Source organism: Crocodylus siamensis, chromosome 10, assembly GCF_052110815.1.
Source record: "Crocodylus siamensis isolate JL-2025a chromosome 10, ASM5211081v1, whole genome shotgun sequence".
Classification (NCBI taxonomy): domain Eukaryota; kingdom Metazoa; phylum Chordata; order Crocodylia; family Crocodylidae; genus Crocodylus; species Crocodylus siamensis.
Window position 1 is genome coordinate 33,997,972 of NC_143404.1, and position 26,592 is coordinate 34,024,563.

The 26,592-nt window shown below is 44.9% G+C and overlaps 1 protein-coding gene across 1 annotated transcript in view; it reads right to left on the reverse strand.

Moving 5' to 3' along the window:
* Positions 1-1,169: 1,169 nt before the first annotated feature.
* SIL1 (SIL1 nucleotide exchange factor) overlaps positions 1,170-26,592 on the reverse strand; it is a 241,124-nt gene continuing 215,701 nt past the window's right edge. Inside the window, exons 8-10 of the mRNA XM_090065163.1 lie at positions 17,079-17,175; positions 12,340-12,504; positions 1,170-6,763 (exon numbers count right to left, since the gene is read on the reverse strand). Of these exons, the coding sequence (XP_089921289.1) occupies positions 6,410-6,763; positions 12,340-12,504; positions 17,079-17,175 (616 nt within the window). The 3' untranslated portion in view covers positions 1,170-6,409. The remainder of the gene's footprint in view (positions 6,764-12,339; positions 12,505-17,078; positions 17,176-26,592) is intronic.

The window sequence follows — 26,592 nt, forward strand, 5'->3', positions numbered from 1 at the left end:
ACCTACCCTTTGCCCCCCCTGCAGGGCAGGGCAGGGTGGAGGAGATCAAGGCCCCAGCCCTAACCCCACTTCCTCCCTCACCGCTGAGGCCTCCACCTGCCCCCCGCCCAGTGGTGGTGAAGGAGAGAGCAGCACTGGAGCAGGCAGGGGAGTGGGGCCAAGCACAATGCGGCACCAACACCTACCCCTTGCCCCCCTGCCCCCTGGGATCTATTTTCAGGTGCCCGAAGTTGCCCTGTAGTCCCGCTCCCAGTGCTACTGCCACCCAGCCCGAATACAGCCCCAGCCCCAGCCCACAGTGGCAGCTGGCCCGGCTGGCATGCAGATCCATACCCCCCCCCCCGTGCTTTCCCGGGGTGCATGCCCCCCAGACCCCTCCAGACAAGTCACTCACAGCTCCGTCCCATGCCCTGGCTTTGCAGGGCCTGCCCCTGCTCCAGCTCCACTCCCTCCCTGACAGCTGCTGCAGCTGCCTATGCTGACCAGCATTTGAGGGGGGAAGGGGGCGACACGTGCCCTATCTGTGCGGGGTGGAGGTGGCTGCTGTTGTAAGTTTTGCACCCTGAGCCCCTCTACCTGGCCTTGGAATGGCTCAATGCCATGTGAATCCCTGAGCCTTGTCCTCTGCCCGCCCAGCAGCTGGACACGTGGTATCAGGCCACTCTCCAGGTGGGCTGCAGCAGGGCTCAGGGTGCAAAGCCCAGCCTGCAATGGCAGCTGCCTCCACCGCACATAGATGAGGGGGCACATGCCCCCTGGGGCCTCTACTGAGATGTGCACAGTGGCAGGAGCCCCTCCCCCCACTGCCATGCATCTTCCCTCCCCCATGGACTGACCTGCTGGGCTGGAGATTGGGTGCGTGCATGTATGCACAAGCGTGCTTAGCTCCCCCAGCCTCAGATCGATCCCAAAAGGCTTCAAGATCAGTTAGTGATCCCTGCTCTAGAATACCAAGGCTTAGTTCACATCTTCCATCAAGCAGAAGCTAAAATGAAGGAGGCCAGCTTACAAAACAGAAGAGACTCCCTCTATGCACCAAGCCCTGGCAGCTCAGTCTGTTGCGACTGCATTTTACCGTGTCTGAAATACCCTGCTGCGTTCTCCAGGAACAGATTTGTGAGAATTCCTTCAAGCTATGTTTTAATCCAAGCAAAACAGAAACAAACCCCAGAGTAAAGTCAATATTTATAATGACACCTACTATTTAATAGCAACAATTGACAATCTGTAAAAGTAGCCTGAATTTCTAGTATAAAGAAGGAAGGGCTAACAGCCTTGAAACAGCCCAATCAATACCAAGCTCAGTTTCAGGTATTTACTCTTAGCCAAAGTTGTCCATTTTATCAGATGAGGCTATAAGGTGGCTTGTCCCCTGCAGAAGACACTGTGGTACAGGCTGTCTACACCTGTAGCTACACATCGCTGTTTCCAAGAGATGATATTGATCCAAGGAAGTTTTGGAGGCTGATCTGTTCTGTACAGGCGAGATGAATTGCTCAGCTTGTATTAACAACATCTTAAATGATCGGTAAGCTTAACAAGCATAAGATAATTGAGCAGTGACAACTTCCCAGGTGTTTAGAGTCGCCTTTGCATTTGGCACCTAAAGATTCTCTTTGATAGCAGGCTGGTTTCTCTCTCATGGGTAGCATTATCACTGCTGATGCTCCTGAGGCTGCAGAAACAATTACTGAAGGAACTGTTCTATCTGAAAAGCAAATCTGAAACTATGGAAAGCAGCAGAAGCCCTTCCCCCAGCAAGTAAGTAGGGCACCTTAGATGAGGGGCATTTGGGGCAGTACTTGACACAGGTTACAACTGCAATAGCAGGATAATGCAATGTGCTATTAGCATAAATCTATTTCATGGGTGGCATTAAGGGCTCCAGTCCCCTGAGCCTATGATATTTCTGTGCCTGTGCGTCTGTTCTAAGCTTGAGGCACAGGGTGTTATTTTCCATCCGTAGAGCTTTGCAGAATTGCATGAAATGTGGAGATAAAATGCTTAGGAGTGCACGGCTGGTGTACAGAATGTGGAGAACTGGCTCCAGTTGTGCTTATGAAGTCTCTCAGCTGCAGGAGCCACGTATAACTTTTCTGTTTTCATACTGTTACTGTTGGAATTGATCAAAAATGCCTCATGGGGAATTTTAAATGACCTGACAAGAAAGTGAGGTCCCCTCCCAAAGGGATTAGAATAAAATACTATGGAACTCCTCTGAAAACCTGAAAGATTCAAATGGAGACTTGCATGGTGTCCAGTCAAGGCTCTGACCCTTCCCAAAGCATCCTATGAGAGGTAAGGAAGCTCTGTGGAATTCTGTAGAAAGGTCAAAATAAAGTCTGTATACCAAAGCCCATCCTCTAGCATCTCTGACTTCTCCATAACAGATAACATACATGCATTAGACAGTAGCATGTGAGAACCCTTGGGGCCAAACCCTTAGTACACTGACTTGGAAACACAAAGCCCAACATAAGCCCTGACAGTAGGAGAACAGGAAACCTCTATTTGAGGGGAAAACAAGAGAATATCTGAACCCAATGTCCCATTACAGCAAGGAAGTGGCTAAGCCAATGAGTCTCCACTGCTCCACATGCAGCAGGTATTGGGGAGTGGCATCAGCTGAATTCCATGAATGCCATGGTGCATCTCACACTGCTTGAGAAAATGGTTAGTGCTGGCAGGACAATGGCCTTTGCTGGGATAATCATAAAGAATAGAATCATAGAGAAGCAGAGCTGGCAGAGAGCTCCATTGTTTCATAGTTAGTAGGCTCGGAAGGGACCTGAGCAGATCATCAAGTCCGACCCCCTGCCATGGGCAGGAAAGAGTACTGGGGTAAATGACCCCAGCAAGGTATACATCTAGCCTCCTCTTAAAGACCCCCAGGGTAGGAGCCAGCACCACTTCTCTTGGACGTTGGTTCCAGATCCTAGCCGCCCTGACCATGAAGTAACGCCTCCAATGTCCAGCCTGAATCCACTCTCAGTCAATGTATTGCCGTTATTCCTTGTTACTCCCAGTAACAATTATGTCACAATCCACTGGATTCCTCCCAATTCCTTCACCCCACAGGAGTTAACAGCCCTCTCTCCTATGATCTGGATCTTCCATTCATCAAGCTACATTTTGTTCTGTAGCTCTGCTGTCTGCAAGCTGCTCCTGGTCATGCAGTTAGACCAACCCCCAACTGAGGCAGAATCATCCCTATGCAAACCATCCTATACAAATCCATTGTATAACCCCTCAGCAAAACTACAGAGTCAAATCTAACACAAGATGTAACATCCTAATCTGCAGTAGGTAAAGCAGAGGGTCCACAGTGGCCAATGTCCTGCTTCTGCAGAGGTTGTTTATATATGCTCAAAAGATCCCAGGAAGAGGGCCACAACCCCTGCTATAGAGGAAGGCAAACCCCCCCACAATCCATACCAACCTGACCATGGGGTAAAATTCCCTCATGCCCCCAAACATGGCAACTGGTCTGACCCTCAGCAGAAGGATAAGACCCTTTAGCCAGCAAAATGTGGATTTAAGTTGCAGCAGGAACATTGGCATGCCCTAGTCAAAATCCCCAGCCTTGACTGCAGCCAACACCCAATGCTTCTGAGGAAGGTGGGGAAAGGGGAGGAATTTCCCCCCATACAGCAACCAGCAAAGCACAAAAGCATGGGAAATACCCACAGCAGAACACAGGCATAGCTACGCTTAGAACATCCCCCTTCTTGAACACCTCCAGTGATGGAGAGTCCACTACTCTGCCATGGGCACCCTGATGCATGCTCTGTGGCCCAGGAGCTGAAGCCAGGGCCAAATGCACAAGTACTCTTAGGTGATGACCTGCCTGGCTGCTGCATTGGTCCCCACTCCTGTCTGTTGGCACATGAAAGCAGTTTATGTAAGGAGCTGATTATAAGAGTTAAAGAGGTTCCAGGCCTGGCAAAACCTTTGGTTTCTGCCCTGAGCTGTGGCACCAAAGCACAGAGCTAGCAGGAGGCAGTGCATTTGCAAAAGTGGCTTAAAACCCCACTTGTGCCCACCTACTCCTGGGCAGCTGCCTGCCAGTTCAGTCTCCTGCCACTAAAGCAGCCTGAAGGCTGCTTTAATAGGCTGTTCTGGCTTCTGGGCATCCTCAGGGTGCAGGGAAGCATGGTTAAATTGAAGATTGAAACCTGTACATTCCACCCTCAGGGAGGCTCCCAGGCTGCAGGACTATACTGGACAAAGTGGCTATAGCCTGTATATTTTATGTTGCAACCATGTTCTTCTGCGCTGTCCTGCCTGAACAGCTTTTGCCTGCTTGCAGAAGGGCTGGAAGATGCTGGCTCTCAAGCGGTTGGCATCTCGATTCATTGGGAGCACATTGTTTCATGCTGTCCTTACAAGGCAGTGGCAGATGGATGCTGTATAAATACAACTATTTATTATTCTATCATCATTAGGGACTCCTGATGGGAAACCCTGCAGGAGCCACCAGGATTACAGAGCAACCATCCAGTCATTCTGGTGACATCCACTCTGGGCAGGGAAAGCCAAACAACCAAAGATAATAACCTGGCACTAAAATGGCAAAGTTATCCCATGCCTACGTGGCGCAGGCACCAAAGCAGCTCCCCATCCTCACAGTGCCCTGCTGTGCTGGCAAAGGTCCCTTTGGTGCAGTCGCCTAACTGTGCCTGCTCCAGCCACATAGCACTCCAAGTCTCACTTTCTGTTAAAAAATAAAAAGATACCAGCTCAGGGTTTTCTGTACATAGCAATTATAACCAGAAAAAGAAGCAGAGGAAGGGCCAGGTGGTAGTGCAGGTTAATGGGACCTGGATTCAAGTCTGCTACAATCATAGGGGAAAAGGAATTGGCAGCCTCAGTCCAGCTTGTAATGGATATTTCTCTGCACTGTAAAAGCCTCACAAAGTACAAGTGGTAGCACTGGCCCAGCTTGAAGTAGCTGAAGCTGACAGTCAGAGGGATTCACAGCAGCTCCCAATAGAGCTGGTTGCAAGTACTTCACTGAAATGCTCTTCTGGTGACAAATGCTCTTTTTGTCATGATAGGAATATTTTGAAACCTGTGTTTGATTTTGGCACCACTTTGCTGAGGCACTGTTTATGCAGCCCACTTCAACATTTTTGGTATGGGATTGTTTCAAGGCCAAAACTTTAACTCAAGTCACTGTTTTTTATATGCAGAGTTTTAAAAAGTGAAGGTGCAGTCAATGCTGTAATAGCAGGCTTTTGCCTGAGTGATAGGTAAGGTTTCAATGAGGCTGACATGATTTTTTTTTAAATGCTGCTTTATGGGAAATTTAAAATATTTCATGTTTCTTTTCCCCTTTGTCTGGAATAGAAAAAAAATTGAAATATTGGAAAAAATATTTCCTTCCAATATTTCCTTATGAGGCAGTATTCTCATAAGATCAGAAGGCACAAAAATATTTAAAAGTAAACTGTACAAGGGGAAAAAAAAACAGTGGCTTTTAAATTTTATTTCCCTTGATGTGTAAAAGAATTCTAAGCCCCTCCCTAGATTGTTTTTTTTTCCCATTAAAAAACCATTAGAAATTCAGGTCCAGTCTACTCTAGAGTTTTGAACAACTAGAGAAGAAAAAAGTTCATATTACAGTTGTGAAGCAAGTATAACCTGATTGGCTGGCAGGAGAAATGATTTCTAATCAGAGCTATTTAGAATGCTTGAGGTTTTGTTTTGTTTTTTAAACATGTATTTAATTCAAGTGTCTAGCAAACATTTGTGAGAAGGGCTCTTTTTGCTAAAGATTCTATGTTCTTTCAAATAAGGGCTGAAAAAAAACCTCCCAATCTTGGTTTTTACACATTCTCTAACCAGACCTAGTTATAACAAGACTCAATATTCTTGAGGTTTCTGAGTAAAAAACACAAGCAGGATGAAAACTTAAAGATCAGGACACAACCAGCAGTTTCCAGAGCCTCTGTAGACTAGAAAGTAGAACAAATCCAAAGCAGAAAGCCTGACTACTGTTATATGAAGAAGTCTTTTTCCTTTAGAAAATCCAAATACACATCTGCCTGATAAGCAAGAGTATCATCAGTCCTTGGGACTCCAAAAAATTGCTGTTTTTCTCTATCTGGATAAAATATTTCAGTCACTTACAGTAAATGATTCAGAAGCAAGCAGAGTACTAGGTGTAATATATGTTTGAAAATGTACACCCTCATTAGCTGAGAAATTAGCATGGGCTAAGAAATGAGCTGAAAATATACCCACAAATGCTTGTGCTTTTAGTAACGAAACTACTGGCTCACTTGCCTTGGAGAGAGATTTTGCTTGGACCAGCAGTTTATTCAATAGTTTATTTAAGCCTGAAACAGCAACATTCATGCAGTTGTCCTGAATTACTTCTTAAATCTCAGTGAAATTACAGCTGCTTTCATCTTAATTCCTGAATAATGGTATTTATAGAGCCAAGAAGTTCCTTAAAATATCCATCTTTGTCACCTTGCCTTTGTTCTTCAGCCGCCAGCTCCTCATACTCGCTGCGCAACATGCTTAGTGTGATGTTGAGGTGCTGGTCCCCACGGTATCGATCCTTGCAGAAGGTCATCAGAACACTCACTGTTTTTAGGACTTTCTCTCTCGTGTCATGCTCCGGCAGTGCCAGGAGGTTGGAAACAATGGCACACCAGTCCTGTTCTACCACAGCGGGCACCAGCTTCACTTGGCTGTACTGCTGGACTTTCTCTTCCATTTGGTCTTCATTGTTCTGGGCACCCTCAAGCAACATCTGTGAGAAAGCATGTTACATTGATTATTAGTATCCTAGTACAACTGACACTTTTAATAATTGTTCTCAGTAGATTTTATATACTGTTGAGCAACATAAAGTAGATTTCCCTGTAATGCATGTTAATTATTAGCATGTTTTGGTTATTTGTAAACTTTCCTGCTATCCACTGAATTAAATTTTGCCCTCCTATTTTGGATATTAGCTTTTAGAATATTTGGGTGTATTGTACAAACTGAAACTACAAAAGAGAAAGTCAAGGATCACTTAAATCATGCAAAGGTTAAGCATAGTTAAAGATTTCTGCTCATAACAGACAGTTTATAGTAGTGTTTCAAACTGTGAAACATTTTTATAATTTTGCAAATTATTACATATGGTTTTCTGTTGTTTTAAATCAGCACATTTAACTTTAAGTATATTTAACATGTTTCTTATCATTAACTATGATATCAATCACCCTGGATTAATGACATGTCTCATAGAAAGAAATCAGTTTGCTTATACATTTTTTCTAAATCATCTTACATATCACAATACTACTTCTTAAAAATTGCCTCTTATTTTATTGTATTTGCTTTTCCTTGCATCGTTGGATGACTACATGAAGTAAATGCAATTTTGGAATGCTTAAGGTGCATGTGGAATTCTGTTATTTGTTATGAATATGCACAGTCACATAGAAAGGTATAAGATATGATCAAACTGCAATTGCTGTCATTTTCCATTTATTTTCCAACAAATCTTTAAGAGCTGACAAAAACTGCAGTAGCAACTTGCAGTCACTTATAGCACCATATTATGACCAGAAATTATGCTACCTATTTATTTTTAAATTGTTTCTTCCTGTTCCATTTACTACTATAGTCTGCTCATTTGCATAATTTTGTTGGAAAAAATGCTGTACAAATAACTGGAATCTATTGCATTATTATCCAGTGGTGAATCCATATACCCCCTAATATCTGACTTTCAAGGTCATCTGCAAAAGAAATATATATGAAAGGAAGCACACCCTATTTTGTTTCTTTATGATACATAAAGGTGGCTTGAAAAATTTGTGTGCTTTGATTTTATATTTTAGAAATTCTAGCCATGTCTAGCCTGGAAAACTCTTAGATGACTGGAGGATTACTGTGATATTATGACATCATGGGCAACAAATATCTAACAGAAAGGGGAAGACAGTTTAGGTGATGATGTTTAAAATGTTGGTTTTTGTTTTTTTTCATAACTGCCATGTAACTCTATGCCTATTGAACATTTTTGTTGTGCCATCATTTTAGGAATGTTACCAGACCATAGGCTCTGGGCACTGCCTGTTTTATATCAGCTTTAAATCAAAAGGTTCAGCCACCCTATTCTGTGTAGCTATATGCACTTTCAAAAGCACCCCCACATGTAAGCCAAGATGCAGAGCCCAAGTGAAAGACCCGGTTCTAGCAGGCACATTGAAGGCTGCTGCAGTGGGGGTTGATCTTGTTCAAATATACTGAGTTGCAGTGTTCACAGCGTGGGCGGCATATGTAGGAATCTGCACGTTCATTTATTGCTGGCTTTGATACTAGCTGTTACCATTAAATGCGTGGCCCTGGCAGTGCCACCAGGTGAATGTGAGAAGCTGTCACTAACAGGAAATCCACGAATGCATCACCAACTAGAATGTGATCCGAAATGCATTTCAGTCTGCATGGCAGAAACAGCTGGTCCCTGCACAAAAAATTCCCAGATTGTCACAATGGCGTCTCTTTCCCTTTAAGAACTGTTCCTTTAGCTTGACTGGTGGCCTCCTGTGATAATTAGTATGTGTGCGCTTCATTAATTAGATCTGAATAGCACAAGTCTGTTTGCTAGGTTATTATCATTAAGGAAAGATTAGGGCTTCTACAGGTCTGATAAGCAAATCTGCAGAAGAAAATGGATGGAAATAGTCAGTTACAAAGAAACACCGATGAAAGATAAGTCCTACTAACAGGTAAATCCTCCCTCCCCCTCCCATGGGGACCACTCCAACATCCTCAAGGTTCCCAATAACATTTTTTCTGACCTTTAGATAAGGGCCTATCGCTGCTTGGCAACTTATTTCTGATGGTCCCTTGGATGTTACTCAAGGCAAAAATCACTGCACTGTACTTATATGTTTGATTTACTGTATGTGTGGGGGAGGGGAAGGGAGGGAGGAGAGGAAATAAAACCTCCAACCACATTTTTCCTTCCCAGAGGAAAGCCATTTCTGTCCCTCGTGCAAGTTTATATTCATGCTGGCTGGACCGTTCATTCATTTGGGGTTAAACAAAAGAGTGAGGGCAGGGAAAGCATTCAGAACAGAACTATCTTTTCTTCTGCTTCAATCCACTCCACTGGCTAGCATGGCCAGCAGTTAAGTTTTGCTTCATTTTCTAAACACACACACACACACACACACACTTGATTTTCAATCAGTCTTCCCCAAACCTAACCATTCTACAGCCCTGTGATATCACCACTTATTCAGATTCTCCAGCCCCTTTGCTTTGCTGTTACCGTATTTTCTCACATACATACACTCAAATAAAAAAAGGACCCTATTTTGGGAAGGCACCGAGAAAGATAAATCTTACCAAGGAATACAGGTAAGTACCAAAGACCTGGGATCTCTGGGGCTGGGGGATGCATGCCAGAGCCCAGTCTGACATGGTGACTCTGGCGTTACACAGTGCAGTGGTGCCTGACTCAGCATAATGTGTTGGGGCTGTGTGTTGGCTCCAACCCTGCACACGGGCTCCAGGGCCATACCCTGAGTTTGGGACAGTGCACTGGTTCTGGAAGCATGTGCTAGGTCTGGGACCTGTGGTCCTGTGTTCAGCTGCAATCCCAATCTGGCATACAGTTGGGAAGGGGCTCCCCAAGAATCTGGAAATTTGGTAGTGGGGGTGAGGTTGGGAGGGAGGGAACAGTAGCAGCATTAAATTCCAGTGGCTCCCCAAGCCACAGCAAGTAATGCTGCTACCACTCCAAATTTCCAGACCTATGGGGAGCCCTTTTCCTCGCATATAATGCTTATCCCAAATTTCCCCAGGTAGTTTTGGAGAAACTGTGTGGGTTATGTGAAAAAAATAGTGGTTTTTTCCATTCCACATTCAGGCCCAGTGAGACGACAAATCCAATTTACATCCTAGGGAGTGTTCAGATGAGCAGGAGCATGCATTTCCCTAGACACAAGTAGCAGCAGCACACCTTGTGCTGCCTGTCCCTGGGGAATGCTGGTGCCACACACACTCTGGTGTGCAGGTTACACCAGATGGGGTGGGGGAGGATGGGACCAACAACTGTGCTGGCTCTAGCAGCCTTACCTGGAGTCCTGGGGCCTCCATGAGCTGCAGCTGCAGCACTCCTGAAGCAGAGAACCTGGCCAGCAGCAAAAGCGTGGCTCCAGCCAGCCAGGCTCTGGTTCTGGGTGGAATGTGCTGGCACCACATGAGCCATCCCGCTTTTTTTCACCATGGGTTTTTTTGACCCTGGGTCAACCCCCACCCCAAATGCTGCAAAGTCGCAGTGCGGGGAATGCCTGCTTGTGCAGTGTGTTGTGCTGCAGATGGGTCTATGGGGCAGCATACCACATGTCTGTGCTCATCTGGATACGCCCCTGGAGACCGTCACAATCAAAAGGACAATGAACAACATGCTTTAATGCAGGGGTGGGCAATTATTTCGGGAGGAGGACCACTTACTGAGTTTTGGCAAGCCATCGAGGGTCACATATCAGGCAGTCAGGGGCAGATAAGGATTTTCTTATTTTTTTTAGGGGCTCCATGGGCCAGATAGAACAGCCTGGCAGGCCACAACTGGCCCATGGACCACATTTTGCCCACCCCTGCCTTAATGTAACACTTGATATGTGTAGGGTCTGCTGACTGCCTCAAGTTAGAATGTATCTGGGAACAGATGGAGATGTTGAGGTAGAGTAATTAAAACATGGGGTACAACTGTAGGGTTTCTGACAAGCTAAAAGCAAATGTTTGTGGCAGAAAAAAGTGCTAGTTATTTGTCCAACTGAATGAACCAGGTCATTTTACATTGGGCCCAATGTTTATGTTTTATAAAACCTCTGATCAAGAAAAGTGTTTCTGCTCTCATACAAGTTCTTCTGTGCCTGAAACCCAAACATTACAACAATAAAAACCCAGACCCAAAATTGACTAGAAACAGAAGTGGAAGTTGTGGTTTAATTGATTTTCATTCTCTAAAGGAAGAGAAACGCATAAACAAACAGGTTAGCTAGTGGCTAGAAAATAAGATTTTTAAATTGATATTTACAGCAATAAGCTAAGGTGTTCCTAGATAAAACAGCTAAAGGTGTTTACCTGTTTATTATCCAAGATATACCAATAGCCAGTGACCTTTAAAACTTGAAGATTTACAAAAAAATCGGTAAGTACTCTGTTAATGCCTTGCGTTTAATTTAGTTTAGACCAGTGATTCTTAACCAGGGTGCCACAGCAACCTCGGACACCCGGAGATCCTTTCAAACATGCCTCAGGTTGCCATGCAATGCCAGTAGTGTTAGGCATGCAGACATGATTCACAAGATAAAACCACAGGGTGCCTGTAGATGTGCTGGGAGGCTGCTCCAATGTGCTATAATTACAATTACAGTGCATTGCCGGAGCGTGGTAATTACAGTGCTCCAGCAGCCTCCAGTGTCTTGTGTATCAGTGTCCGCACGCTTCAAAATGGCAGCAGGGGGTGCTTGAAGAGTTAGTTCAAGCGTTCCCACAACCATTCTGAAGTGCAGGAGTGCTGATACATGAGATGCTGTGGCACTTTAATTAGAGTGGCTCTTGAAGCTGCTTTAATTAGAGCACCCCTCCCTCCACCCACCCTTGGAGCATGTGTAAAAGTGCCCATAGATTTCAAATAGAAACCCAGTGTTAAAAACATTCTGCCCTGTTGTGATTCTTCTGAGTTATCTGTAGCATAAAAACTGCACTGTTATTTTTCTGTAGTCAAAAAATTAGTGAAAACAAAGCTGGAATTTTCTGAGGGGGACTTTGAGTTTATCAAGGGGTGCCTTGAGTACAAAAAGGTTAAGGATTGCTGGTTGAGATGATAAAAATCAGACTGATCAGTGTCACTTGGCTTCTAACACACTGCTGGGTAAGAACTACAGCAAGATGTTATTGGGGAAAAGAACGTTTAAAATAATTCTAGAGCAGCTCCACAATGTCCTCAGAAGTCAGGTCCCACACACTCAGCCTGTGCCATGCAACCCATACGGGGAATACCGAACCCAGTTTCACAGGGGCTTCCCCATGCTCCTGGAGGAGTGTGAGGGCACAGCAGGCCACTAAATCTGCTGCCATGCTACCAGCTACTCCCACCCAACTCTTGTGGAAGGACAGCATTGCCTGCACCACGCCCAACTGCCCAGGCCTTGGTGAAGGGAACAAGACAGCCCCTTTGTGAAAATCTTAAGGACCTTTAGGAACTCCAGAAAGTATGTGAATCCAGATTACATTTCATCATTCCTATGTGTAGAACTTACTCTTCACCTACTCCTGCTGATATCCAGGGAATACTCTCCAGCCGTCTCTTACCTTTTCCATAATCAGATCATAGAGTAATGTCACAACTCGCACATAGAGCGCCTCCATGCCTTTTTCTTTGAAGAGATTTCTAAGTACTTGAAGGCCACCAAGCTTGAGGAACTGCTGCTGGGCATAGGGGAAGTGTCGCAGCATCGAAGACAAAGCAAATAGAGCCTGACAAACACAAGAGTGAATCAGTCCCCTAGTCCAGTCACAGCTGCCATTTTCTTGCTCAGTAATCTGCATGCTGAAGAGCCCTAATGTTCTGGCTTCATTTTCTTTTGCCAACTATCACAAAAGGCAGCTGATTGAGGTTACATAATATGGGTGTAATTTAAATGCCCATCAACAGTCTCAATGACTTCTAATCAGGAAGGAAAAACAAGACCATCTATGTTCATGCCTTGCTGCTCGGCAAACACTGGCCCATGTTAAATTTCAGCCTCTCCAAGGGACTGAGGTTTACATTTGATCCCCAACTCCCTGTAACTCTTGCTATAAAACATTTGTTTTCAAGGAGTTCAAAGGCTTAGTGTTTGAAACTGCAAGGTGCTGAGCCCCCCACATTTCCCCTGAATACAGTGGTCATGCCAGGTGCTCAGCTCTCCTCACAGTCACAACCATGAAGCCCTCAAAGCAACAAAGGCCACTCCAATGACATTCTCTCCAATGCCAAGGAAGTACAGGATGTCACTGAGGCCTACACCATACTGTACATGGGTATCTGACCTAGGTGCAGGGTGTGGTGCTGTTTGGAATCTGCACAAATGCCTTTGCAAGGACCAGAATTTTTTAACTGGGATGCACAGCTGTTGTGTGATTAAAGAGGCCAGAGGAATCAGAACGTTACCATTAGCTTGTATAGTCCATGACACATCACCGTGCATCAGGTTCCCGATCTGTGACACAAGGGGCGCGTGTAGATGAAATGGGGGGGCCCTAAATTGAAGTGGTGGGTTTTACAAAACACTGCTTCAATTTAGGGCTGATTCAACCCCTGTGTCATGCACACACCATGCTTACCTACCTGCCTCTCCAGCAGGGAGGGGAGGGCAAGCTGCCAGCAGGCAGAGTGGTCTGTGGGGGGGGGGGGGGAAGGGGGCTGGTGCTTCCCTCCACAGCAGCTGCAGCCCCTCCCCCCCCCCCCCCCACGCAGCACGCACCCACCCAGGGCACCCAGCTCGGGCAGTCCTGGGAAGCACTGCAGCTACGGAGGGAAGCACTGGGCACCCATGCAGCTCAGGTAGGCAGGCAGGATCCAGGCGGGGTGGGAAAATAAAGATCAGGCTTGCTGTTTTTCTTGGGTGGAGCCGCTTTCCCGGGCTGCTGTCAGGTTGCCTGCAGGGCTTCCTGCAGATCTGCACACAGCACAGTGCTTCGCTCCATGGCTGTAGGGGCAGTTTGTTGCGCTCCAAGTCATTTAAGGCGCATTACACTGCTGAATTTCCTATAGCAGCTGGAATTAATATGAAATACGCTGCTAAGGCGTTCAAACATTGACACCATTAAAGTGGTGCAAAAGCATTTAGCCCATTTTAAAGTGTTGTGCACACACACCTCTCGTTTCATCTACACACGGCCAAGGATAACAACACTAGCCTTTCCACAGGGTACTTGTGAGGCTGAATCTGTCTTTACAAACTCAAAGGCCCCTGGGTGAGAAGAAGCATGGAAATGCTGAGGATTCACATCCTTTATATCACATATTGAGCAGAGCAGCCTCAGAGTGTTTGGTGCAGATACAGACAGATGTTTCCTCCCTTTCCTCAGCAGCCGTTTCAATCAACTATCCTGGGAGATAAACAAATGTGGCCCTCAATACGACAGTGCACCACACAGGCATTTGGCAAACACAAGAGCTTTTGTGTACTTCACCTGGGATTGGCCATGGATGGGCCCAAATAAGTAGGCAGGCGTCCTCTGGGCCTGGAGCACATGCCCAGTACTAATTTGGGTGGAAGCAGATGCCAATGAAAGCACTTTGAATCCTTCTTTGGGACTGATCTGCAGCCCAGCAAAATTTTACTTGGATCTGATTTAGTTCCTGCTCATACTAAACCTATTTGTGATATTTATATAGCAACAAAACTGCTGCAGTATTGAAGTGCTTGAACACAACAACACAAGAGAGGCAGCGTTTCAATGCAAGGCAGGCTCTGCTCTCACTGAGTTTGTATTTTGGGATTTTCTGTCTGGAATGTCTTTGGAGACAGGTGGTTTGTAATTTGTTAACATAACCCAAAACAAATCAGTGGGTTATTTATTAAATGAACATAAGAGGACACTTACTCATCACATAAACCAAACCCAAAGCCAAGGTCATTTCCCCACACTCGTCCCCTTTGAGGGATCTGCACTCTGGAACTTGAGCCCAGATGCCCAGAAAAAGCCTTTCCTAAGAAGTCTAACCCAGATTTAACAAAGATGACTGAGAATCGCATGGGATTTTCATTGCTGTTTGGCACCAGAATTGTATCCCTCTTTGGACAGCTGAGCTCTGAACTGAGCATTTCCCCAGCCTTTCCCCCAGGACCTTTTGTGATGTGTCAAATCAAACTCACTCCCCTCTCACTTGTTACACTCCTGTAAATATTGTGAGCAGGGATGGATTGAACACAGTGCCCAGAACAGAGCTCCTAACCTACCTGGGATCTTTGGCCAGTACCTTAACACATCTAGACAACTGCAACAACATGAGGCTCTGGCTTGAATGTCAGTGCCTTCATGCACACAAATGGCAAAGCTGAGTACAGAGGCAGGCAGTGGCCACATTATTGATTTCTAAACTCTCCTTCTATTTCCAAGCCTGGTTCCTAGAGGAGCTAAGAAGGATGCTCAGACTGCAGTGATGCCCCTCAGGCCAGACTGCTGCTGCTGAAAAAAGAACTATTACTGAGATTACTTATCTCAGAGCCTGCCAGCAATCTGAACTACCTCCTTGGCAAGCACAGGTGGGACATACTTCTTGTGCTCTCCATGGGCAGATCTGAATAGGGAGTGAGATTTTTCCAATCCAGTTTGTTCTTATTTTACCTTCTCTTGATGCCTCCAGGAATCTAGTGAATACTCCTCTCTGTTCTCTGTTACAGGCCAAGGGACAGATGTGTGGAATGCCTCCCCCTGTTCCCAGTGTGGCTGGAGGGGAAATAAAACTCTACTGCATGCACCACATTTTAATTCTGATGGGAGGAAAAGCCTCCCTGTCACACACTAGTGGGAATGCATTAGAGCTCAGTATGAATCTCCACACCAGTCTGGAGTCCCATTGCCACCCAAGACCTCTCGCTTCTTCAGAGAAGGGCCTCAAGGATGACCATCTAGCACAGTGCATTTTACATTTAAAGAGTTTACCATGGATGCTTATTTAGCCTGGAAAGTGGAGTTGTGGGGAAGGGAGCGAGGGGGCTTAAAAGAGAGGCACTCATGATGAGTCTGGGGACTCATCATCTTACTCTGTCTGGATACAAGAGGTCCTGTGCCAGGCTGGAAGGCCTCTCTGGAGCCCCTGTCCATGGCATGCTAGTAAGTTTAAGAGAGCAGCAGCCTTCTGTTTGTTCCTGGTGGGGCTGCAATGCTGCTGTAATGACTCATCTCAGAGTCTTTAAAAAATGCTTTTGAATTGAGACATGCTGCTTTGACGAGCACAGATTTTCAAGTACTCCCCTAGTTACCCCGGGTACCCCACCAAGGCTTTTATCTTCAGCCCCATAGCACAAACTGACATGCATAGTGCCATTGTCAAGATGAAATGTGAAAAGGAAGTCCAGTTTCTCTGAGTGTGCTTGCCCCACAGAGGGGCTAAGCAGACAGGAGGAGTCTTAGAGTAAGTAACTGGCTTCCTTAGCATTTCTTCAGCTTTTGGTGACATTGCCATCCCACAAGGCTTTTCCCACAGCCTAAAAGCAGGAGGCGGTTTCATAGGAGCCACTTGTTAAATAATTGGCTGCACATCACCTATTACATTGATGGCAGGTACATGCAGAATGAATCAGAGCAGCTATTTCACTTCCTCTGTGAAATTCTATTGCAAGAGGTCTCTGTGTTAATGTTGGGGGTGGGTTTTAAAAGAAGCCGGCTAACATTATGACCATCAACAACACCCATTGCTGTCTAAGTTAAAATAAGAGAAAGCAGCTGAATCCCCCACTCCAATGCACAGCCTTGCACATTTGGCCACAACCCTAACCCAAACCCTGAGAGCTTTTTTCTTTCCTCCAAGACTTCAGACTGGATAAAGCAATTATCTTCTTCAAAACATTACCTCCTGTATTTGGTAGTCTGTGATCTTCCTGCCTGCCCTGGGACTGGCCAGTCAGTCCACACTGCCTGCCTGAGTCCATTATCACTGCTGTCTGATCTCAGTTTTCCCTTTAAGTAGAACAAGGCCCACTGCTACTATGAGATTATGCAAATGCAGGCCAGGTTGTGGCACTGCACAGCAAAAGGAAAGTTCTCCCCTTATTATAGAACTGTGGCTCATGAACAGTTACAGAGATTACTATGCATGGATAGGTAAAACCCACTGGGCCAAAGTCAACTGAAGTGGAAGCAAGTGCCAGTTGTGCTGCTTTTAGCCCAATTCATGTAGCCCAACTTCACTTCTCTGATGGTTCCTAGTTATCAGTCAGCACATCTTCATGAAGACAACCTCAAATCACATTGTCGTCTATTTAGTCTAATGCAAGAGCAACTTTCCACACAGGTGTCACCCTGGGAAATGGTTACTAGGTATAGGTTTGTGAACTTACCTTCTTCTTCACAGTCAAGGGTTGTTCTGTAGCTAAAATAACCAGCAGCTTTTGTAAAGCACCACCCTCAATTGCTTCAATCTGAACTTTGGGATTGCTGCAGGAAAAAGCAAAACACATATTGTGAGAAGAATGAGATCAAAAGGGGAAGTCCCGTACTTTGCTGCTAGTTAGTTTCTAAACAAGCTTTTTAATGGTTAGGAAGTAAGTTTCAAAATCTATTGCAAGACATGAATGAATGTAAACTAAATAGTCCAAAACTTCTGCCTCAACTTCTCTCTCTGTCAAAATTTAATTTATGTCTAAGAAGGTGACACCTGTTGGTGAAAACTGGTATTGTTCCAGGTGCCTTGTATATAATAACCCCCGGCCCAGATGTTTCTAGCTAGAGTGGACGAAGTACTTGGCAACCGCCAAACGGCTCTTCAAATAGGCAGGGTCACTTGAATTTAAGCTATGTATTTCAAGACCTTCATATCAAGCAGGAAATGCTGCTGCTCTTTCTCAGTTGGACTGAAAGCTCCCCTCAAATATGCACATGCCCAATTGATTGTTAGGACACAGGCAGCATTGCCATAGGGCTCTGGCTGTGAGCCTTTGAGGCCACCTCAGGGACTACAGGGAAGAGGGCCTGTGATAGAGGTAATGCAGTAGCCAACTGTACAGAATCTGATCCTAGTCTGAAAGCAATGATATTCCCAAAGTCAAATTCTAAGTGGCCAAACAGACATGAAAACCCTCTGACGCCTCCATGCAGCAACGCGAGACAGAATTACCAGCACATTTAGAAACAAATTGCTGTCTCATTTCATTTTGGTGTCATGGCTTCTGTGAATTACTTTAATTAATAACTAATTAAAGTTGAGTTATTTAATTAGGCAACTAGCATACAACTGGGCATAAGACAGAACAACAAATAGCACCTCTCCTGTGCAGTTTTCCTTGCTTCTCCCTGGGCCTTGCAGAGGCAGTGCACTTTCTAAAGCAAGGCAGTTCCCAAACACAGATGGGCCATGCCAGGGAGTGCCTTCTTTCCTTCATTTAGCTGCCATTTACTAATGGGTGTGGAAGTGCCTCATGCCCAAAGTGGTGGGCTGGTGTATCTTGCTTTGCCACCAAACCCCATATGTCTGAATCTCAAAGTCTTCAGCTCTGCCCAGAACCGTGGGTAAGTGCTTGGCAGTTGCATCTGTGCTGCTATTGGTACTCAACCCAGCTAAATTAAAGCCAGCTCAGGTGTGTTTGTGTGAACTGCCATCATACCTTTGACTGCAGTGCAGACAGGCCCTCACACATGGGTTTATCCTGGATGTAGATTTGTTAGGACTGCTTCTCACCCTTTAGGTTTCTATCTTTGACTAATGTGAGAGGAAGAAAGGGAAAGTTACTCTCCCAGGTTCCACTCAGGACAAATACTACAATTCTTTTCCTCCTCTTAAGGAAGCAAAGGCAGAGTGCAGGGCATGGAGTCAGAGTTAATGTGAGGTAAGGGACAGCTGACTCCTCAGTGTACTGTGAAGTGGGGTCAGCCAGCATCCAAGTCAGTATCAACCAACTGGCATGGTGGTGGAGGGGGCATCTCATAACCTTTACAGCGAAGGGAACATGGCTTTGTAACTTAGCTGTGCCAGCTACACAACTCTGGCTTCATCAGGAACCATAACAAACATGCCTCGTCTGATGCCACACAACAGGCAGATAGGTGCTGAAAAGATCAGCGTGTCCAGACAATCTGAACTGCTGGCAACACTACACAAAAGGGGCATGCTAGGCTTTCTATACTGAGTTTCCTAAGTGTACCAGTGTCTCATTAATAAGCAGCTTTCAGCCACCACAGGTGTTAACTCAGCAAAGATCTCTCCCATTGCATCTCTTGTGTTTCATTCACACCAATTGCTCCATTAATCCTTTTCACTTTAAAACCACATCTATTCCTTAATGGCCTTTTACTTAAGTTCTCACTTTGCACCTCTCTCTTGTTCCTCAGTTTCTATTAACACACTGATTTATTTAAACACTTACCCACCATTCCACAGTCTGTAATGTGCCATCCGTCTTTCACCTCACCTGGAGAAGGGACCTTTTCTCTCCAATGCTTGCAAATGACCAGTTATGACTTAGTCTCACCCCCACACACAAATCTCACTTAAGGATTACAAGTGGCTAAAACCATCCCTCTACCTGTAAATTCCCAACTCTGGACCCACAATACCCTGCTGCTTGCAGGGTCTTGGACCTAGCTAGTCTTAAACACAGAACTCCAAGCACTGGCACTCAGAAAGAGTCTTCCTCCCTCTTAACTGCTAGGTGGGAACCCCTTTCCCTACTGCTTAAAGGGGGGGCAAAGAGGCTTCCTATGGCAGAATTTGGCTCTTACTGGTCCTAGATAGTATGCCAGGCATGATCCTTGATTTGTGTGGTATGATGTATGGATCAAAATTAATGTGCAGCCTCAACCAAAGCAAGTAGTGAGGCAAGACAACAGACACAGGAGACTGGGAACTTCTGACGCAAAAATTTTCATTTGCAGTTCTGTCAACAATTGCTATGAAAGCTTTGGACATCTCAACAGCCAGCATCCCCTTGCCACATCAAAGTACTACTCAGTGTAAGGGTGGTCAAACTGGCCCTTCAATACTAGGCAGCTCACTGTGTCCATTGTACAATGGGGCTAATGCTTTTGATTTGCTGAGGGGTGAAGCCAGGGTTATTCCCTGGTGAAGTACTTTGGCTGCTGCAGGCTACCAGGCACACTTAGTGCATAACCTCAGCAAAGAACCTATATTTTTGGTACCCTGACACTTAAATGAACAAAGCATGTTGCCAAGCCCTGTCTATGCTCCAGCTCATGAAAAAAATGTTTCCTTGCTTTTCTTGCCAACTTTTCTTGTTCAGGCTGTATCCTGGGCATGTGTACTCAGCCAGGGGGAGCTGAGTGATTGTGGTCTTTTTCAAGTCCAGGAAGGCTTAAAGGCAGTTCTTCACCATGAATCTTTCAGGGTGAGCAGAGAAGAGTCAAAGGCCAAAGGCTTTCTTCTCAGTGAGATGGGTACTGAGAAGCAAGCATGAAGATTTGGACCTGTGCGTGTCTACTGGATCCTGAGCAGACCTCATTTCTAAGGAAAGGATTTGGTACATTCACCTTTCTCCGCTTTGAAGCAGCACTTGCACTGCAGCTAGACAAAGATACCTGGTCTCTGCTACAATAAAACACTTTGAGCTCTTTTGATTACCTGAAAGCCACCAGAGCACCTAATGCCAAAAATTCGATGAAAAACTATACAGTTTGTCCAATAAAAGATTTCACCATAAGAAATCCTTGCCTCTTTTATAATTCCAGGACAACCACAGCTACAGCATCACTGTAACACTACCAAAAATCAGACAAAAGAGACAAAGGTAAAGGGGGTCATAAAACACAGAAACACAAATGGGCTCAGGCAGGGAGAAGCATCAAATTAAACTGATGGCTTAATACTAGTTCATAAAAACAAGGCAAACAGAGCTGTCCCATGTCAATCTGGAGCCAAGCAAGCTGGCAGGAGGAGTTTCTGCTGGGAGACTTGTGGGTGGATCAGTGTGGACTCTGCATCTCATACTGTCGCAGTGAATCCATGTTTTAGAGACAGCAGACGCAATGTGCCAGATTCTAATTAGCAGGCTGACCTCAGCACAGAAAAACAAGGATTGTGAACGCCACTTCCCAACGGCTTTTTTTTATTCTTTTGCCCCTCACCTGATAGCTGTGATAGCAAAAGATACTATTAATAGCAGGCTCCATCTTATAGGCTGCAGCAGCAGCAAGTTGGAGCAACAGTCCCTATCTGATAAGTATAGATCTGGTGGCTTATTTTTCCTGCCCCCCTCTCCATCTGCAAAGACTGAGACTATTTGAAGGATTTGGGAGGGAAGAGAGGTAGCAAATCCCTTAAGGCAAAGGTCAGCAACCTGTGGCCTGCAAAGCCATTTGATTTGGTTTATGGACACAGGACTTCAGCAGCTGGACAGACCCAGTTTAGGTACATGGTGGGTGGGCAGGTGCTAGGTCCTTAGATGTTGCCACTGCTTTTCCCAGTGGCTGCACAGGGAAAGCATCCATTGCCATGGCTTTTCCCTATGGCAACAGGGGAACTGTCTCCAGCCAGTGTCTGCAGGGAAAAATGCAAGTGCTGCTGAGGTCTCCCACCACTGTGCAGAAAAGCACCAGCTGTGGACATATGCCCCATGCAGCTGCTGGGAAAAGCAGTGGTGGTGACAGCACCTGCATCTTAATACCTGCCCGCCATAATGTCTCCCAGACGAAGGTATCAAAACACTCTACAAATATTATGTTCCTCAGCAGCTACAGCAGGTGAGGCCTTACAAAATGAATGCACAAGTAGCCTATGGAACTCACTGCCATGGTACAAGACATGAATTGCACAAGGTGCCCACACCAGCCTGGCTCTGCGTGCTGGCTCCAGTGCATGGGGCCAGTCTGTGGGCCTGATCTGCCCTGCAGACTGGCCCTGCTCCCCTCATCCAGCCTACAGCTTGGATGCGTTTGACATCCCTGGATTACATGAACACTAACAATTGAATAAGTAAAAACAATTAAGGTATACAACTCATCTGCTTCAGCTGCAGATCTATTAGATACTCAATTCAGCAATGCAGAGACTTCTGAGCACTTGCCTGTCCTTCAGTCTTTAACCCCAGGATCTGAATTAGCAAGCATTAGTTCTGCAGAGCTGCCTCCACAACCTGAGCAGCTACTCTTTGGCATCAACATCTGAACATTATTCTGCCTAGAAGCTTATGCAAGCTTATCTCTATGCAGCTACAAAACAAGTATTCTCTATTTCACACACTGAGAAATATTCTAGTAGGTTACCTCCATAAGCTGAAATTTTCTCCAGCCTCCAAAAAATACACTGACTCTTCACTGAATGGAGTCTGGGAAAGAAAATGAAACCCCATTTCGATGGGAAAGCAGCTGCCAGAGTACTTGACAGGGGGTCTGGAGCTCATTCACTCCATAGAAAGGTGAGGGATGGTAAAAATCCAACCAGTATAATACACATGTAATTCCTAGAAAACTCAAAAGGATGATCAATGGAGCTTTTAGATTCTGGGATTAAGATCGCAGGTTAGTTATCAGAGAAGAGAACTTGTATATATGAGCTCTACAAGGAGCCCAGCAAGAAAGAGGAAAGGTGAATTCTGGCATCCCCAGCTGAAAACTGCAGTAAGAGTTTACCTGGGCCAGGAAGATGAGCCCACTAGAATGATCCAGTCATCTGTCACACCACAGCTTCTGACATGGGACAACTCTAGTGCACAAACAACTTGGAAGCAGTTGCTGTAATTCACCCTAACAAGAGTCATGTGGTGAAATCCTGTTCTTGGAGCAAGCAGAAATAGGCTGTGAACAGGCAAAGGGACAGCAGAAAATGCTAATCAGATTGTTAAAAGCTTGTGAGAAGTCAGAGACTGATTAATTTGGTACCCAGTGGGCACATTACACATTCATTAATGTGCAATAGTTACTGCGCATTTAATTTAGTACTTGCTTAAGTATTAGCATGGTTTTGGACCAGCACATTATTGTGCAGTGTTATTAGGCTTACCGTGCAGTAAGCATCTTGTGTAGACATACCCAGTGGCTTGCAGTCAGTATTGTGACTTGGGACTGAGTTTTCTGAATACCTGGGGTTTCATTTTGTGCTTTTTAAAACTGTCTTAATCAGCTGCCTGATTTGTGCCTGGGAGAAAACTGTGCTTGCTATTAATCCTGTGAATAAAGTTGAACCACTCCACAGTGTTTCAGAATCAAACCACCCCAACCCCAGATCAGTCAGCCAGCGAGCAAAAAGACATCCCCTCTAAGTCTTCTTGTCTAATGCTGATAAACAGAGATAATGCTCCATGGCCAAATGGTATCATAAAACTTTGTTTGGTGAACACACCAAAGAGCAGCGCTCTAGAACTTTTCTTTTTCCATTTTTCACCCTAAAAGCTTCTCAGATCATCCAAGACAGACCTGGCAGCAGCATGACATACACAAGACAAGATACTGCACCTATTCATGCTGCCTACAGAACCACGTTCCTGTAGGTATCGCTGTGCTACTCAAAGAATCCTCCTAGCAGCTTCACCAGAGGCACAAAATAATTGTCTGTTGCATGAAGTAGGCTGGACACTAGGAAGGAGGAGGAGGAAGAGGAGAAGAAAGAAAGGAGAGGGAGAAATTCCATTCTTTCCTGCCTCCAATAAAGAACTAAGTCCCTTCCTTTTTTTTATTTCTGCTCTCAGATTTTCTACAACAAGCAGCTGCAATTTTTTTCTACATACAGGCATACCTTAGAGATATTGCGGGTTCGGTTCCAGACCACCGCAATAAAGCAAATATCGCAATAAAGCGAGTCACACGAATTTTTTGGTTTCCCAGTGCATATAAAAGTTATGTTTACACTATACTGTAGTCTATTAAGTGTGCAATAGCATTATGTCTAAAAACCAATGTACATACCTAAATTAAAAAATACTTTATTGCTAAAAAATGCTAACCATCATCTGAGCCTTCAGCGAGTCGTAATCTTTTTGCTGGTGGAGGGTCTTGCCTTGATGTTGATGGCTGCTGACTGATCAGGGTGGTGGGTTGCTGAAGTTTGAAATATTGCGAGAATTACCAAAATGTGACACAGAGACACGAAGTAAGCAAATGCTGTTGGAAAAATGGCACCGATAGACTTGCTCGACGCAGGATTGCCACAAACCTTCAATTTGTAAAAAGCGCAATCTGTGAAGCGCAATAAAGTGAAGCGCAATAAAACAAGGTACGCCTGTATTAGTTACAAGAATTTTAGATTCCACGGCACATCAAATTCTTGCACATCACCACCACCACTGTCAACCAAATTTTCAAATGCAGTCTACTTCTGGTGATAAGAGGCAAAAAGGACCTAGCTGCATTTTCAAATTCTAGAAAGAGTCTGTAACCTTGGTAGGTAAACAATTCAACTTCTGACTTGAAAACCTGAGCAAATATTATGTGAAAGTTGCTGGGAGCAAGAGAGAGCAAAGTAAATATGGAACCCTGTGGTGCAATTTGTAGACAGACATTTTTCTGATTATAACCACACTGAATGGAATCTCTTATGCCGATAGTTGTTACTGCTATTCAACCAAAATATAAATTTAGTATATTGAAGTTCTTTTGTCACTTCTATCAAAAATAAATAATGAAAGCTCTGCAGTAAAGGATCTAGCTGAAAAACTGGTATGCCTTTTAATGCTTTGTTGGTCACCTAGAGTATTAGATCTAATTAAAATCTCTGAACCATAGCTAAAGAAAAACTCTTGAGGTTAGGAAGTTTTACTGGATGGGAAGGTGTACCATTCAGCTTTCAATGTTCCAAACATTTCTATCTTTTTATGTGAAAATGCCTCTGCTAGAAATAAAAATCAGTACTTCTCTAATAAAAAGCCCATTTGAGAAATCTGAAAACTCCGTGCATCTCTATACAAATGAAGTGTGTGATCCTGCTCAAAGATGAGCAGATTGGACAAAAGAAATACAATAAGACAGATCTTGGACTAAAACATGAAATTCAGTGGGCATTAAGCCATGAAAGAATGGCAGTATTTGAAACTTCTGTTGCAGAAATGAAAAATGTGATGCTGGTTTCGAGCCTAGTCTGAAAGCAGAAACACACTTGGCCCGAACAGAGGTTTCTTATCAGACTTGAGCACATAGTTTAATCCACATAAAAGAGCAGCCCACCAGAAAGTATGGGTCTTAACATACAATACTCAGTTATGGTTCAAGCAGCCATCCAACACAGCCCTGCAGTCTCAGACATATGCACCTGTGCAATACTAAGTGGAGCAACTGTAGCCACACTTTGCCACTCACAGTCCAGTCTGTTTCTTTAGGTTGCAACATATCCCGTGTCAGCATATCTAAGCACCTTCATAAGACAACATTCCTCCTTTGTAGCCCTTTCTCCCATCCTGTTGGCAGGGAGAGAATGTGTGCATGTATACAGTGCAGTGTTTTGGTTTGGCAGGGATTTTTTAATGCAAATATTGCTATGCAGTGGTATTAGAGAAGGCAGACTAAAGAAGTACTTTTGACCTCTGGAGTGAGCTCTGGAATGGTCCCTTGCTGATGTGGGAGCTCCCCACAGTTTCAGCCCAGCCCCTAAGCAATCTCTGTAACCTCAAACCTCCACGGTGCTGAGGAGCTGAGATGCCTTCAGTGTTTTCACTGCTGACCTTAGATCATCTTTCAGATACTTCAAGTACAGGGCACTGGGCCTTACAGATAAGGCCCAAGACCTTGAATGCCTCTTAAGCGCATTTTGTGGGAAACCTAATTTGGGTCTTTTCTCTCCCCAGTACATTCAAGCCCTACATTGTGGCGACTTTTCCTTCACCCATGAAGAGGTGATTACAGTTCTGCCCTGTAGAGCCTCCCAAGCGTTCCTATCTTGACCCTGAGCTCTTCATCAGCATCCCATAACAACTGCAACAACCGGCCATGAAACGGATGTACTGCCAAACTGTCAGCTGCATTTTTAAATGGATGATTCTGACCAGAAGAAAAATAATTATATTTTATTGCTGCTGTTTCCTTCCACACCTTTTGGATTTGTAACTTTGCCTGGGACAAACTTCACATGTCATTTTATAGGCCCAGCATATTTTTTCTGTTGGTGCTGCAAGAGGGTGACTGTGCCCTTCAGCAAATTAAAAAAAGAGAGAGAAAGAAATAGAAAGCTAACATCCAAACCCATCTCCTGCCGCTCACAGAACTGGCAGAAGGGAACATTCCATTTTCTGCCAGTTTATATTTCACTACGTTATAGTTATAACTTCCCACAAGAGGCTAGAGATTATTACAAATTGACAAACGAACGGCATGTTTGTCAGAACATTGCAAGCCTCAACAGCACAAGGAAAGAGGAGCAGAAGTAATAAAAACAAGTGCTGAAGCACTTCGATCAGTGATATTATAACTCTCTAATTTGTAACATGTAGTAAAATTGAAATAAAACAACTTGGTATTGTGCCCCGAGTAAGCCGTGTTCAATCCTACCTTTCTGTGTGCTGCAGAGGAAAGGCGTATTACAGCAGCTCCTTCTTCAATCTTGAGGAAAAACTAAGCAGCAAAGGGATGTGATACACAGAAAATGGATCCACATGAGTAGGGACCTTATGCACTTCCCCACCCAGGCAACAAGTGTCAACTTATTTTGCATTTTCTCCCGTCTCCCTTTCTGTCAACTGAATTCATACCAGTGATGGTACTCGACGGGCAGGACACTGAGGACTTTGTCCAAGGCACTGTCATGCCAACCCCAGGATTGCCTCCAGAACACAGCCCCATCCACTTGCAACAAATCCCATATGTAAGACAGGGTCTTGCTGTAGAGTAGCCCTGAACATGCACCACTTGCAAGTTCTGTCTCAGGTGTGCTAACTGGCATCAGCTCAGGGATACTCTAAGGCAGCTACCCTGCTTCACTGC